The sequence below is a fragment of the Erythranthe guttata genome, chromosome 5 (genome assembly GCF_056151865.1).
Source record: "Erythranthe guttata isolate IM_541 chromosome 5, IM_541, whole genome shotgun sequence".
In the NCBI taxonomy this organism is placed as follows: domain Eukaryota; kingdom Viridiplantae; phylum Streptophyta; class Magnoliopsida; order Lamiales; family Phrymaceae; genus Erythranthe; species Erythranthe guttata.
Window position 1 is genome coordinate 18,628,270 of NC_142537.1, and position 14,648 is coordinate 18,642,917.

At 31.9% G+C, this 14,648-nt stretch overlaps 3 protein-coding genes across 3 annotated transcripts; 1 reads left to right on the plus strand and 2 right to left on the minus strand.

Moving 5' to 3' along the window:
• Window positions 1-2,400: 2,400 nt before the first annotated feature.
• On the minus strand, window positions 2,401-3,642 carry LOC105967033 (protein BIG GRAIN 1-like A). The gene has a single exon (XM_088818289.1). It carries the CDS (start codon window positions 3,538-3,540, stop codon window positions 2,515-2,517), a length of 1,026 nt encoding a protein of 341 aa, XP_088674415.1. The 5' UTR covers window positions 3,541-3,642; the 3' UTR covers window positions 2,401-2,514.
• A 2,394-nt stretch (window positions 3,643-6,036) lies between these two features.
• On the minus strand, window positions 6,037-9,629 carry LOC105967193 (omega-amidase, chloroplastic). Its single transcript, XM_012991784.2, has 10 exons — window positions 9,306-9,629; window positions 8,635-8,751; window positions 8,303-8,527; window positions 7,971-8,064; window positions 7,531-7,605; window positions 7,252-7,330; window positions 7,150-7,165; window positions 6,881-6,961; window positions 6,684-6,766; window positions 6,037-6,583 (listed from the first exon to the last, which is right to left on the minus strand). Exons 1-10 carry the CDS (start codon window positions 9,579-9,581, stop codon window positions 6,505-6,507), a joined length of 1,125 nt encoding a protein of 374 aa, XP_012847238.1. The 5' UTR covers window positions 9,582-9,629; the 3' UTR covers window positions 6,037-6,504.
• Window positions 9,630-11,943: 2,314 nt separating this feature from the next.
• LOC105967034 (nuclear transcription factor Y subunit A-3) lies at window positions 11,944-14,542 on the plus strand. Its single transcript, XM_088818185.1, has 6 exons — window positions 11,944-12,273; window positions 12,758-13,134; window positions 13,225-13,313; window positions 13,430-13,501; window positions 13,626-13,793; window positions 13,970-14,542. Exons 2-6 carry the CDS (start codon window positions 12,837-12,839, stop codon window positions 14,318-14,320), a joined length of 978 nt encoding a protein of 325 aa, XP_088674311.1. The 5' UTR covers window positions 11,944-12,273; window positions 12,758-12,836; the 3' UTR covers window positions 14,321-14,542.
• The last annotated feature ends 106 nt before the right edge of the window (window positions 14,543-14,648 follow it).

The following is a 14,648-nucleotide window of genomic DNA, read 5'->3' on the forward strand; positions in this document are numbered from 1 at the left end:
AATCTGCTTAACGTTGAAAATTATATTTAAAATTATAGTTAGGAGATATGAATTTGATAAAATTAAAAAAATATTATTTATAATAATATTTAGGAGATAAAAATTTGATAAAAATAAAAAATAATATATAGGAGACAAAAATCTGATAAAAATAAAAAAATAATATTTAAAATAATATTTAGGGGATACATATATGATAAAATTCGAAAATAATATTTAAAATAATATTAAGGGGATAAAAATTTGATAAAAGTTGAAAAAAAATTACAAATATGACATTAGGGTTTCTTAGGGTTGCCCTAGCGTTTCTTTCTTTTATATATAAGATATAAAGTAGAAATTAAAAACTTGCAAATCTATGAACAGTTTATATCAGACAATGTTGATATTATGAACCTTTTTAATTATAAAAAAAAAAGATATTATGAACCTTTTTCTCTTATCAAAAAATAAAAATAATAAAAAGATATGAAACTTTTTCTTTTGTAACATCATACAACAAAACCACAACAGTCAAATCAAGAAAATTCGAGAAAAAAGCCATAATACATCAATCATTATTCAATAATTTAATTATTTTATTTAAATAATAATTTATTTATGTTTAATCTTGGTGATTATTTCAATAATTTAACAATTTTTAAGTTTATCGAATTTTGTGAGTTTTATGTACAAATTTACAGAGGTTTAATTGAAAATATGGCTTGATTTCATTTTACATCCTCAAAATACATCGTTCTGACACTTTACACCGATAAAAATAATTTATGACACTTTGCACCCTCAAGATTTTGAGGCTGCAGCCATAAATTATTTTCGAGAGTGCAAATTACAAAAATTGTATATCTTGAAGGTGCAATGTGGAATTAAGCCCGTAAATATTAATAATTCAGTAAAAATGGGTTAAATAGTGGGGTAAAATTTCCTGCAATAATGAAAAAGCCCAATGGTTTTTCCGAAGTGGGCCCCAAATCTTTTATGATCAAAGTTGAATTTTACTGAACAGTCCTTATCTCCAATATTACACAGTAATAATACCAAAAAAATAAGGACAAAATGCACTTAACCCCCTACAATTTTTTTATTTTTGCACTTTTCCCCCTAAAAGTTCAAAAGCAAGATAATCACCCTTCAAAATATTATTTTGGTGGGCATTGTGCAAAAAAAAAATCTAAAGGGCAAATATACAAAAAAATAATGTTTTTAAGGGGTAACGTGCAACAAAAACAACAGATAAAGGGGCTATGTGCAACAAAAATACTCAATTAATATGAATAATCCATCAAAATTTTGACATGGGGGCAATGTGCAACAAGAATAACATTTTGAAGGGAACATTCACTTTTTAAAAATTTGAGGGGTGAAGTGCAAAAAATAGATTTTTTTAGGGGAAATGTGCAATTTTCCCAATAAAATTTCTATATTTATTTTGTGAAAAAAATCATGAAATTTTATTTTAGTGTTGAATAAATATTATTTTTACAGTCAATAAGTTATGATTAAAGGAATAAAAAATTAGAAGGTTCAAAATTTTATAATTAGGGTTTTTCGAAAAAAAAAATTATAATTATGGGGGTTTTATTCTAATTCTTCATCATAATTAAGCTATATATACAATTGTGCATTATTGATGTGGAATATTAAAATATATTAATATTAATTAATGGAGCTTCCAACTAATCTATTATTAATTTATTGATTAAAAATTAAAGTAATTATTAATCTGAAGGCAGGAAGAACCTTCATAAATAAATATTCTTAAACACAACAAACTATTGTACGTTAATAATACATAGATTCCTTTTTGCTAATCATTTCATCATGCGACTTCAAATATCCTTTTTTTAGTTATTATTTCTTTAAAATAATTTAGTACTTCTTTAGTAACATGCATGCTTCTAAGTTCACACGTACTTTTAATTAATTAATTAATTATATATATATATATATGAAACATGCTCAAGTATTTAAATTTGCATTTCCTTTTTTTTTTTTTCATTGTAGGGGCGGAAATTGGAACATAATTTCTTAATTTCGTCGATTCTAATCTAAATATTTTCATTCCAAATTCTAAAATTCATTCTTCTTTTCAATTTTTTAGGGAATGAAATTGGCGAACATATTAGATTCTGATTTCCGATTTCCGTTTCGATTTTAATTTCCAAAAGTTTGAATTATTTTTTCAAAAAATTACATTTAGAATATCAATATTATTATATATTTTATACTATAAATGGCTTAACTTTTGAAAACTTTGAATTCCACCCATACTATTCCAAAATTTTCAATTTTGGAAAAAAAAAAGAATTTATTCCAATTTTCGATATTTCCAACATTCTAGAACGGAATTGGAATTAGTTCTTCATTTTCGATTCGAAAAAAAAAATGTTAATTCCAATCAGGTCCTTCCAATATGTGGAAGAAAAAAAAATACAAACTTTAATGAATAAAAATGTCACAAATTATTAAAGAAAAAACAAAACAAATCTTCAAATATTCCTATTCCTTGTTTGGCTAATTACAAAACAAACCAGCAGCAACAGCACGATTATTGTCAAAATAAGTAGTTTCATAAACCGGAAGTTCTTGACAAAAAATATTAGTATTCCCAAACAAAACCAAATGATCCAGCTCGAATAAATCGGAACTCGAATCACTAACTCCATCTTCGTCGTCAATTTCTTCGAACATGGAAAAATCACTCCTCCTTTGATTAATATTCCGATTTCTAGCCAATGCATTTGGCGGCAAAGGTGGCCTTCCGTATAATTTTCGATCATTATCGTATACGATACTCTTGGGCCGACACGGCGAATCTTGATCCTCCGAAACGGGACGACCAACGGGATGAAATCTGACCGTCGGTTGATTAATCCCAATTTCATTATTTCTCATAATTGATGATGAATGCTTGCTCAACCGCGACGAAGGAGAAGTAGTCGACGACGACGGCGTAGACGATGACGTCACCTTTGAAGACTGCTGCTTCGGATCTTGTTTTTTGGTTTTTTTATTATTAGAATTCAAATTGGTGAAGAGTGAGTTGATGAAATTCGTTAGCCTCTTCCCGGGTGAAATCGGCTGCTTCATTTTCTTCAATTTGGTGTATACTTTCAGTGCCCTCGATTTTGACTTGGTCAAATGATGGCTATCTTCTTCCATGAATTGGGGATTAGGTTTACAATTAGGGTTTGTGCTGTACGGACGATTGGAAACCTCGGATTTTGCTGTGGAGTCAAATGAGAGATCTTTGTCGTTGTTTCGAGCCAAACAACCCCTTGAAAATCTCGCTGCTGCTGTTTGTTCGTGGTGATTTCCGGTGCTGCTTCTTCTGCCGCCATTGTTGGACCTTAAACCAGTGGCTGGTTTTTCTCTGTGGGAGCCAGGATTTATTTCTGCGCCGGCTTTTTCAGCATTTCCGCCGCCGTCGATTGAGCGGTAGATTTCGTCGAGGAGTGTGGAGGAAAACGACGGCGTATTCCGGTGGCATTTTTTAGGTTTGTGATTCTCCTCTCTGGATGGTTTTGCTCTGCAATACATTGTACGGATTGAGCAATGGCGTTTAGGAGAGAGAGAGAGAGAGAGAGAGAGAGAGAGAGAGAGAGAGAGAGAGAGAGAGAAGTTCTGTAGGAGAGAGAAAGTTGGAGAAGGCTTGAGATTTTGAATGTAGAGAGAGAGAGGGGGAATATATAAAGGGGTTGGAGATTAGGGCGTGTTTGGAGGGGTCTAATTTAAGCTAATGCCAAACTTTGCTAAATCAGTACTGTAGTATTATTATTAGGGTTAATGACACTTAGCCCCCAAATTATTATGCATTTTGCACGTTATCCCCTGGACTAAAAAAAATTGCACATGGCTTCCTGAACTCGTTATTTTGCAGCACGTTGCCATAAATTGTACATTTTCAGGTCAATTTGGGCGGAAGTCGCAACAGGTGAGTTCCATGAGAGAATTTTAAGGGCTTAATGGTCATTTTTCCTAGGGTTATGTGCAGTGAGAAAGGCATATGTGTTTTAGTATTGAAATGACCATTTAGCCCTTAAAATTCTCACATTGAACTCACGTGTTACGACTTCCGATCAAATTGGCCTTAAAATTTGCAATGTGTGGCAATATGCTAAACAATAACGAGTTCAGGAGGCTATGTGCAATTTTTTTAGTCCGGGGTAACGTGCAAAATGCGCAATAGTTTGGGGGCAAAGTGCCATTAACCCTTATTATTATGCATAAATCAGCAAAATCAAAATTATTATTTTCATTTGAAAAAAAAAAGTACATATAACGTGGAAATTAAAGTGTAGATAGTTATTATTGTACACTAGTACATATTTATTTTATTGGGATTTATTTATTTGTGAAAGTGGGAGTTTAGTGGGAAGCAATTACATAATCACTTGTGTTTAAATGTACCAATACTTGTAATAACCTAATAATTCTAAAAGTCTAATGACTTTTGGAAATCAATAATTGGGAAATTTTAAACGTCAAACAATTTAATGTGTAATTTAGGTCACTATTTAATTGTTGTGGGTGGTGATTGGATTATAATATTATATTATTGACCTTAATTGTTAATTAGTTAATGATATAAAGATTTGTGTAATCAAGATTTTATTTTACTCGATTATATGTTTTGATGATGGCTTTTCTTTATACAAGAAAACACTTCACATTGTACGATTAATGCTCTAATTGTCATTTTTCTTATATTTTCTTTTGCAATTTGTACATAAAATATTGGGGGATTTTAGCACTTACTATCCTTGTGTAATCTCTAATTCTATAAAAAAAAACCATATGTTAAAAAATATTAGCAAAAAACCCCCTATAAAATTTAGTTAAGGTCAATAATGTTCTCGAAAGCCATTCACGCGCTATACTCGCGAACATATTTTTTGACGTGAAAAAATCCAAATACCTTTTAAATTAAAACTATATATATTAATTTGATTTATATTTCTTATTTTTCTGGGTTTTCTTCTTATGTGGAGATAATATTTTTTTTTTCAAAATTAAAATAGTATTAAACAATACAAGGGAGATTTCGTCTTTTCATCTAAGCAACAACTAAATTTGATATGGGGCGCGATCAGGGCCGGCCCTGGGGTGGGGCGAGCAGGGCCCACGCCCAGGGCCCAATGGCTAGAGGGGCCCAATTTTATATATTATATATATTTTTTATATATAAAAATTTATTGTTTTATTATTAAAAAAAACATATTCTTTTATTTAAAAAAAGATCTTCTGTTATTATTTTTAAATTTAGTATTAAAGTAGACATAAAATTTTAATATTTTATTTAGTCAAACAAAAATTTATTACATATTTCTCTAACATTTGTTTTAAAAAAAAAAAATCGGGGGCGTTGCTCTTGAATTCCCGTATTATTAGTTATACAAATTTTATTCTCGCCCAGGGCCCCCGAATATGCCGGACCGGCCCTGGGCGCGATGTGCAAAATAAAACACAACTTATGAGGTTATGTGCGTATTCTACACCAGGAGGGTTTTTTCGCACATTCGAAATAACACAAGGGAATTTGTGCTAATAGCTCAAAATATTGTCATAAACAACATATATTTCATTAATTGGATGACACAATCCAATACTAAAAAATTGTATCTTCTTTGTTTCTTCCTCAATCAAGAATCATATGTAGGTAGTGTCACATTTATTTTTTAAGTATTCGCATGTATTATTATATTTCAATTGTTTGGATAATTCATCTATGAATCATTCAATTGTTTTAAAATAGGCGGTTGCACATGCTCTTACCAACTTATTCACTAACTTCCCTGCGTATTTAAGATATTCAAATAGGTTGGCTCTACGGATTTCTTCGTTACCAAAAAAAAAAAAAATTGAAACAGGAGATCAAACATTTTCTATAAATATTAATTAGGAAATGCATTATCTTGTAGTAACAAAAAGCTATTTTTGCTATATAGAGTGTTTTGCTAAATTTATAAACTGATAAAAAAGTTTCTAAGATGTTTACAAGCTTATCAGATATAAGAATTTATGAGATGTTTAAAATAAGTTTAACCAAACGAGCTCTCAATTGATATACATTGGTGAAAATTAGGTATTGGCCCCCCAATGTTCCTTAATAATTAATGGAAAGCTAATCATATTTATTGTTTAAGCAAGATCATAAATTCCGTAAGAAAAACTTTTAGTACGGAAAAGAGGAAAACCCATGAACTCGTGGTTTGGGCACGTTTTTAAATCAGTGGTCTGCCACTCATATGGTGCACGTGCATCACAGCTTTCACTTTCATGGTTGTACTGTCATTTGTCACGTGCGGTGTCATTATTACTCATTGCTCGGTTTTTTTCATCAACCATTTAAGAGACACTGAATATTTGGCTCTGCTGCCGAAGAAACAAAGAATTTATAGAAATTCAAAATCGGAAAACCAAGAGGGAAAAAGACAATTATATCCCTGGATTCGATTCGTTGAACTCGATTATTAATAGAGGTTCTTTCGAATGCATTATTATTTATTCGGAGTTCAATCTTTGGACATCTACCAGCTGGTAAAGATCGCCTCGTCTTTGCTTCTCTAATGGAAGGTTTGTTCTGTACGTAGTAAGTAACAAACAAACATAAATATATATATACATACACGAAATTCAGATTCAAAAAGAAGAAAAGGGGATTATGTCGTTAGTTTTTTCACCTCCTAAGTTCAATCTGCGAATAATCAATTTCTGATATGATTATTGCCTCGTCATGTTCGGTTGTGGCCAGCACTTCTCCAAACTGTCGGAAAAAAAAAAACGAATTTAGTTTTTACTACTTTTTTTATATTTAAGTTTATTTTAATATATCATTTTGTTTTTGTGAATATTTTTTTTTGTTAATGCATTGACTTACAGGGCCGACGAGTGTAGAATGACCCCAAGCAACATATCCAGCATCAGCATCTCGAGCAGGCGAACAAGTTGCTACGTATAACTGTCAAAATTATTGTCAGAAAAAAAGAAAAAAAAAATTGCAAGGGATACCATCTTGAGAATTTTAAAAAGAAATATATATATTTTCTTTAAATTCCGTTTTACCAAACCAACATCGGAAATAGATTCAAAACAATCAGAGATTGACAGCCATTAAATCAAAAGGGAAGATGAAATAATCGAAGATACCTGATTGTCCACAGCCCTGCAGATAAGTGTGAAGAGTATTAGATTATAAAATTAGATAAAATTCAGAAAAGATTACGTCTCGTAATTTAATCAAAAAATTACCGTGCCCGTTGTAGTAATTCCCAGTGCAGAGGTCCTGTAGTCATGTTGAATGCTCCAGGATAGCAAATCAATTGAGCACCTACAAAAATGACATTTTTACCCCCCAAAAAATCGTGAAATAAGAATTAATATCAAAAGCCAGTGAGCTGAATCTTTTGTCCTTGTTGCATGAAATCATTAATGTGTAGAAAATGATCACGCAATTATATTTAGAAGATAGATATAACTTCTTGGGTACACAGAAATAAATAAATAACGATATTTTAGTAGCGGACGAACCTCTTGCTGCATAAAGCATAGCCAGTTCTTGAAATCGAATGTCGTAGCAGATACCTATTCCAATTCGACCAACCTCTGCACGAAACAAATATCATTCGTTATCAAAAAAAGATGACATACACTATAATCAACACTTTGACGAGACAATTAAGTACAAAAATATGTTGATGCACAATTTTACACAGAAAAAAAAATTAAATAAAAAATATATCCAGAAAAAAGGAAAAAAAAAATCCATTCTTTATCCGTTCCTTTCGATTAAATACTGAGCACATACGACACATTGCAGGACTAAATACCCATTTTCAGTTAACTTTTTCATCGTGTATTTATAAAGATGTTATAAAGATAATATCTTGAGGTACGAAACTCTTTTTTCTGATGCCAAAATCGCACACATTTCCAATTAAAATATTAAATCGATCTAATGAATCGCATACCTGTGTCTACTGTAGTGGGAGTTTCTCCAGCTGTAAGAGTCTTCGATTCCTTGAACGTAATCTTCCCAGGAATATCGATATCAAAAAGATGTATCTGTTATTATCAAGTGTATTTACAAATAAGTACCGGTTGCCACATAATCACAGAAAAATTATATTACCCATGCAATCATACTTGTAAAAACCGTCAACAAAAAACGCTACATTTTATGTATGAAATATTGAAATTCTGTTGTCAAGCTATAAAATCCCGATTTCAATTTTTTTTTTCAGTGAATATTTCGATTGGATATTCGACAAAAGCAAGACTTATCAAGAAAATCAATAATCACCTTACGATGTTTAGCTTTCAGGTTTCCATCGGGTCCGAATACACAGCACGTGTTATACAATTTCCCGCCACTTTTTTCCGGAATCGAACCTCCGATTATCGTAATTTTAAGAAGACGCGCAACTTCAGACAACATTGCTGTCGATGGAGATGCATCGAAACCGGAATCAATATCCTCAGCATACACTGGAAAACTATCATTCGAGTATGGACTATTCCATATTTCCTGACAGAAAGAAAGCCCGTAAAAAGAAAATGTCTCATATCATTCACCGTCTTATTACACACTACAGTATGAGAAACAAGAAAACAGGTTGTTATGAGTTGACTCACGGGCAACACAACAAGCTTTGCGCCCTTCGCGGCAGCTTCCTCTAATGCAGTACGAGTATGTAAAATGTTCCTTAGCTTGTCGGCAGTTACTCTCAATTGGCATAATCCAATTTTAAACTAAACAAACACCAATTACAGTGGGCAACAATCCACTTTTAAATTTTCCATATACATAAATATATAAATAAAAAAATAAAAAATAAAAAATCCAAAATTAAATTAAATTTCTACATAAAAATTCACATATAAGAAAGAACCCTAATGTAGAACAACAAATCAAAATCCCCAATTGCAGTAAATAAACAACAATCAAGCTCAGGATTAGGGTAAATAAACAACAATCAAGCTCAGAAATAGGGTAAATAAACAACAATCAAGCTCGGAATTAGGGTAAATAAGCAACAATCAAGCTCAGAATTAGGGTAAGTAAGCAACAATCAAGCTCAGAATTAGGGTAAATAAACAACAATCAAGCTCGGAATTAGGGTAAATAAGCAACAATCAAGCTCAGAATTAGGGTAAGTAAGCAACAATCAAGCTCAGAATTAGGGTAAATAAACAACAATCAAGCTCAGAATTAGGTGAAATTACACACCCATACTCCCAAAATGATACGCAGATTATTAAAAAAAAAATAAAAAATCAGGTAAGATGTAGAGAGCGATGATGACCTTAGTGATGGGAGGAGTAGGCGATTGGATCGCTGGAGGAACCCGAGCTTTTTCCGGGTAGAAAGAGGAAGACATTGACGAAATTGAAGCAAATGGAGTAAGTGTAGTACGGGGGGTTGAATTGGGGGAGAGAGTTGTGCTTTGAGTGATTGTACGTTGAAGGAGGAGGTGAAATCGACGGTGGGGAAGGAACGAGGGTGTACGGAAGCGAGTAGCAGAGGATTGGAGAGTTAGAGAAGGAACTGTTGAGGAGAAGAAGAAGACTCTTGCTCTCATTTCTTTACCATCTCTTTCTTTACCACACTACTCCCTCCGTCCCAATTTAAATGTCTTTTTGGGTTGTTTTGCACATATTAAGAAAATCAATAAATGTGCATAGATTATAGTAAGAAAACAGATAAAATTACTAAATTATCCTCAACATTAATTGATTCTTAACTAATTAATTATGAGTGATTAAGGGTAAAATTGAAAATAATGCAATTAATGCTTTATTGAAAATCTAAAATGACAAATAATTTGGGACAAAAAAAACTCTCAAAAAAGACATATAATATGGGACAGAGGGAGTACCAAACAAGAAAACACAGAGCTTGGATATTAGAATAGGACGAAACTGTCTGATTTTGCTATTTTCTGGGGCAAAAAAGTATAAACAAATAAAATAAAGGGTAAATTACGGTCAACCCTTGAGGTAATGTCATATTACAAAAAAAAAAAAAAAAAAAAACCTCTTTTGTTTAGGTAATTACAACAATTTCTACACGTCTACAGTGTCAAATTTAGTGGAATATTGTAGATTATGTGGAATATTCTCTAATTTGTACCCGTTTTATCTCATTCGAGCTCCATATTGTGAAACAAGATGATCATAATGTGTGTTTTTTGTCTTGTATATATCAGATTGTGGTGCATTATAAACTGCATTTTTGCATAAAACGAGTACAAATTAGAGAACATTCCACATAATCTAGAAGATTCGGTTGAATTTTAACATCATAAGGTTGGATGTGTAAAAAAATTCATACTTGAGGTGGCTAATTACCTAAAGAAGAAGAGTTTTTTTGGTAATTTAAAACCTTACCTCAGAGGTAAGATATTTAACCAACTATTAAAATAGTAAAAGATAATAGATATATATATCTACATTAAAAAAATATTATAAACACATAAAATTTATTACTTTTAAATTTTAAGTTAAATTACTCATTTCAAAATAGATATAAATTCAAGTTTCAACATCCTATTATAAAATAGGACACAAAATATAATTGCTCATTAAATAACATCATCTAAGGTGGTGTTTGTCTAGGCTTATAAGATGTTAAAGAGCTTATAAGCTCTTCTAATATGTTAGGTAATTTTTTTAAAAAGATCTTTAAAATTCAAAATATAAGTTGTTGAAGTTTTTTAAAATGTACATTTACCCCAACTGCCTATTTAGTTAAGATCTTATAATGAGTAAAAATATCTTGTAAGAGTATTATCTAAATACTTGAAAAAAATAATTCTAAAAATAAAACGTAACAACTTATCAACTCTTAAAACAACTTACCAGATGTAAGAGTATGTAACAGTTTATCAGCTGTTTAAAATAAACTTTAGCGAAATGGGCCTTAAGTTCAATTTCGAATACCTAATTTGTAAAAATATTCGATCACTCATAAATTTAAAGATTAATGTCACTTAAATCGTCCTCATCCGCCAATTTTAAAGGATTGCCTTTATCATTATCAATCGCAAAATTCAGTAAAAAAACGCCTTGATGAATCGCAAAATTAAAATCGCAAGAATCTATAGAAATTGAATTAGGGTTATGATATTGTAAGGATTGGTGAAGAGATTGAAGAGAAAAGTGTGAATTAAGGTTGGGGTATTAAAGAAATTTGTTCAAATCCATTTTTCAGAGCAGCTGAATGCGTTTCTTCTTTCTTTTCGTTTTTTTTAATCGTCGACTAGTATCGTAAATATCGTATCGTATCGTGATACGACGATACGATACGATATCTCGCGGTATTGAACGGTATTTATCAATAACCGATACAGAACCCGAGTTGTATTGTTTTGATTGGAACCGTACCGTATACCATGGTGGAAAGAAATGGCTCATTTAACTAAAATTCTTTTACCAATATTTATCATGCTTTTTTTTATATATAGATATTTATATATATCAAGTCATCATATACATAAAGTAGAGTTAAAAGAGAAAAAAAAAATTGTATTTTTTTGGGATAAAATGAAAATAAATATTTAAATTTAAACCATGTTGTTTTGCTTAGTGATGTCATGGATGATGTCAATTTCATTGTCCAAGTCTTTTTGTATAATAACTTTCTTCCTGAAGAGCTGACAAAGCTGGTCTTATTAAACATATTTATTTTTTGTATTCTTCTTTTTGCCTTTTTCAATTATTTTAATTATTTCTTTTTATCCTTAAAATCATATTAATAAATCTTTTATTCTGTATGAAGATTAATTCACCTGTTGATGTCAACTATTCTTGAAAATAATATAACTAAAGGGTCAACTTTTTTCTGATTGGAGCACTTCACATCTTTGATAAATAAATTAAAAATTAAAAAAAAAAATTGCTTTTGACCTGTCACAAAGTAATAGTGCATTATCACAATCATAGGGGTAATGGGTTGGTATATATAATTAAAAATCTGGGTTTAAATTTTAATTATATTTTTTTATTATCCACAATTAAAGATTGCCCATTTTCAAGAATCCAGAAGTAACTGAATCTTGGCCGCTAGCCACTTTATTTAATTATTTATTAATTAATGATTTTCCAGTTAACAAATAGAATAATTAACAAGTTGGCCGGTTTTTCTTCTTCTCTTATAGATGAGTTTTGAGCTGAGAAATAATTTTACTTACAGCTTCTGTAAGCATAACAATCCAACAAACCAAACATGGGTTTTTGTCTGAATCTATCCAAGCAACTCTATAATCTCTTTAGGTAATCTCTTTTCCTTTGGTTTTTTAGTATGGTCTTTTCATTTTTTGTAATGATTTATTTATTTTTTGTAATTGGAAATATGATATTTCTAATTTCTGCAAAGTAGTAATTTTTATGGTAATAATATGTTTTATGAGTTTTTAGTTGCCCTTGTCAACTTTTGTAAATAAGAAGAATCTTTATTGTAGTTGTTTCATTTGATCTTGATTGACCTATTTGAGTTAAGGTTTGATGTTATGGTATATTTGATTTACCGGGGGGCCGTGGCCCCCCGACCGTTTCGAACATGTTATGTAGAAATTTTGTTGTTCCTTGATTAGTCATTTTCTTGTATTTGGGTGTCGAATTCAGGTTAGTGATTGCTTAGGGTATGAATTTGTTTATTTTACCATTACATGTATAAAGAATCGAAGTTATCGATTCGTTTCGTATTAGAAGAAAATAATTGATTCGTTTCGTCTTTTTTTTTTTTCTGCAAAACCAGGTAAATATTTGATCAAGAATAGCGTTCGACTTGGGTTGACTAAAACGAGTTGGACAAAAAATAAAAAAACATTTATAAGATGCAAATGTTTTCGGACAAAGAATCGGGGCGAAACACGGCGGATTCGTATAAGGCCTTGTTTGGCAGTCACTTGCCTATGTCGTTCACAAACAAAGAACCGGCGTTTTCTCTTTCAAAGAGTGTCTCGAACGAGACGGCAACCACAGCAGAAGGTGATTATCATGTGAAGTTATCTGAGTCGACTCGGTATCAAGAACACGATTCCTCGTCAACTCTTTCGTCTGGACAGTCTCGTCATGAGGCAGCCACTTCAGCAAAAAACAACTTTCACATGCAAAATTCGACGTTTCGGCCTGGTAATAAATTGGTAGTATAATAAAACTCTGTTGTATTGTAAAGGCTTACGAATTTATTTTGCTAAGTCGATGACAAGTTATTGTACATAGGTTCGTTCGATTGTACGAGGCCGTTTTTGCTGTACGGAAATCAAGATTTCGCCGGGCATCATGTTCAAACAGAACATCATCAATCATTGGTTAGTTATCGGCTGTTTGTGAACACTTCTGTAAATATTTTTCTTAATGTGAAAATAAGAACGAAACGGCGCACGATTTTTATTTTATTTAATTTTTTTTATATGTTTGTTTGCAGGGTTACATTTCTTACCCTTTGGGTGGATCTTGTTACGGTAGGACTGGAGCTGCTTACGAACCAAATGCCGTTGTAAGTACCGAAACCATTATTTTTTCTTAATATTTTATAATTGTCCGATTTCGAAACTTTCGTACTTATATTCATAAGCCGAGAGTGTTCGTTGAATTCATTTTTCGGAAATTAATATTACCAGGTTTATTCTCAAATGATCGGTGTCGCACCACAAAGAATTGTGCTTCCTCTCGATTGCACCGAAGGTATCCCCGTTTATGTAAATGCAAAACAATACCATGCCATTCTCAGGCGTCGACAAATTCGAGCCAAACTCGTGGCTCAAAACAAGTTGGCCAAATCTAAAAAGGTACTTAGAATACCAATGTTGCATTAGTTACCTTTTCTTCTTTCCAAATTTGCCTTTATTGCTCTTTAAATCAAACGTTAATCGTCGCAACTTGATAGAGGAATTAATTAAAAGGGTAATTTAGTCTTATTACATATATATTTTTCCTAAAAATGTATCTTCAATTAATAATGTAGCCATATCTCCACGAGTCTCGTCACCGGCATGCATTGAAGAGGGCTCGTGGCTCCGGTGGACGTTTCTTGAACACGAAAAACATGCAACAACAAAATCCTACTTCATCCATCCAAACGAATCACAACAACCTATGCGAGAGCGACACCTGGCAAATCTCCGTCGCATCTGGCTCTGATGAAGACGTCCCTAACATCTTCAACAACGACGGCGACTTTTTCCAGCAACTCGATTCGAAATCAAGTGGGGCCTGCTCGCATTTGGCGGGGACCGACGACAGGCTCGTGTTACTATCCATGGACATACGAGCGCGCACAGATCAGCACTGTCACGTGATTGGTTGTGCTCTCTAACCTAACCGGCAGTTCATCCTTGGCTATTTCTGTTACTGCTTCATTTCCGGTACCGAAACTTGATCGATGGAGCATAATCATGCTCTCGACTTTCTCAATTTCGTAAAATATGTCTTCCTAAAACGGAACTCGAAATCTGAAATGTACCTTTTGTGTTTAGATTTTGGGTTAAGCTTTGCTTATTTGTCTTCTTTTGTTGAATACTAAAGGTTTGTCTTTTCATCTCTGATCTATGTATTTAATGGCCCTATTTGGTTGGTAAGATAAGATTAGTCAAATTAAGATTAAATGATATAATGAAACCTAATTATCTTATTGGAGCTTGCAA

Bases quoted from the DNA above. Each gene is read 5' to 3' on its own strand.
- LOC105967033 (XM_088818289.1), bottom strand. From the start codon at position 3,540: ATGTATTGCAGAGCAAAACCATCCAGAGAGGAGAATCACAAACCTAAA.
- LOC105967193 (XM_012991784.2), bottom strand. From the start codon at position 9,581: ATGAGAGCAAGAGTCTTCTTCTTCTCCTCAACAGTTCCTTCTCTAACT. The intron at 7,331-7,530 runs GTTCGTCCGCTA...TCATTTTTGTAG, and splicing joins TATGCTTTATGCAGCAAGAG to GTGCTCAATTGATTTGCTAT. The intron at 6,584-6,683 runs GTGAAAAAACTA...TACTACGTACAG, and splicing joins TCGCAGATTGAACTTAGGAG to AACAAACCTTCCATTAGAGA.
- LOC105967034 (XM_088818185.1), top strand. From the start codon at position 12,837: ATGCAAATGTTTTCGGACAAAGAATCGGGGCGAAACACGGCGGATTCG. The intron at 13,314-13,429 runs GTTAGTTATCGG...GTTTGTTTGCAG, and splicing joins CAGAACATCATCAATCATTG to GGTTACATTTCTTACCCTTT. The intron at 13,502-13,625 runs GTAAGTACCGAA...TAATATTACCAG, and splicing joins CTTACGAACCAAATGCCGTT to GTTTATTCTCAAATGATCGG.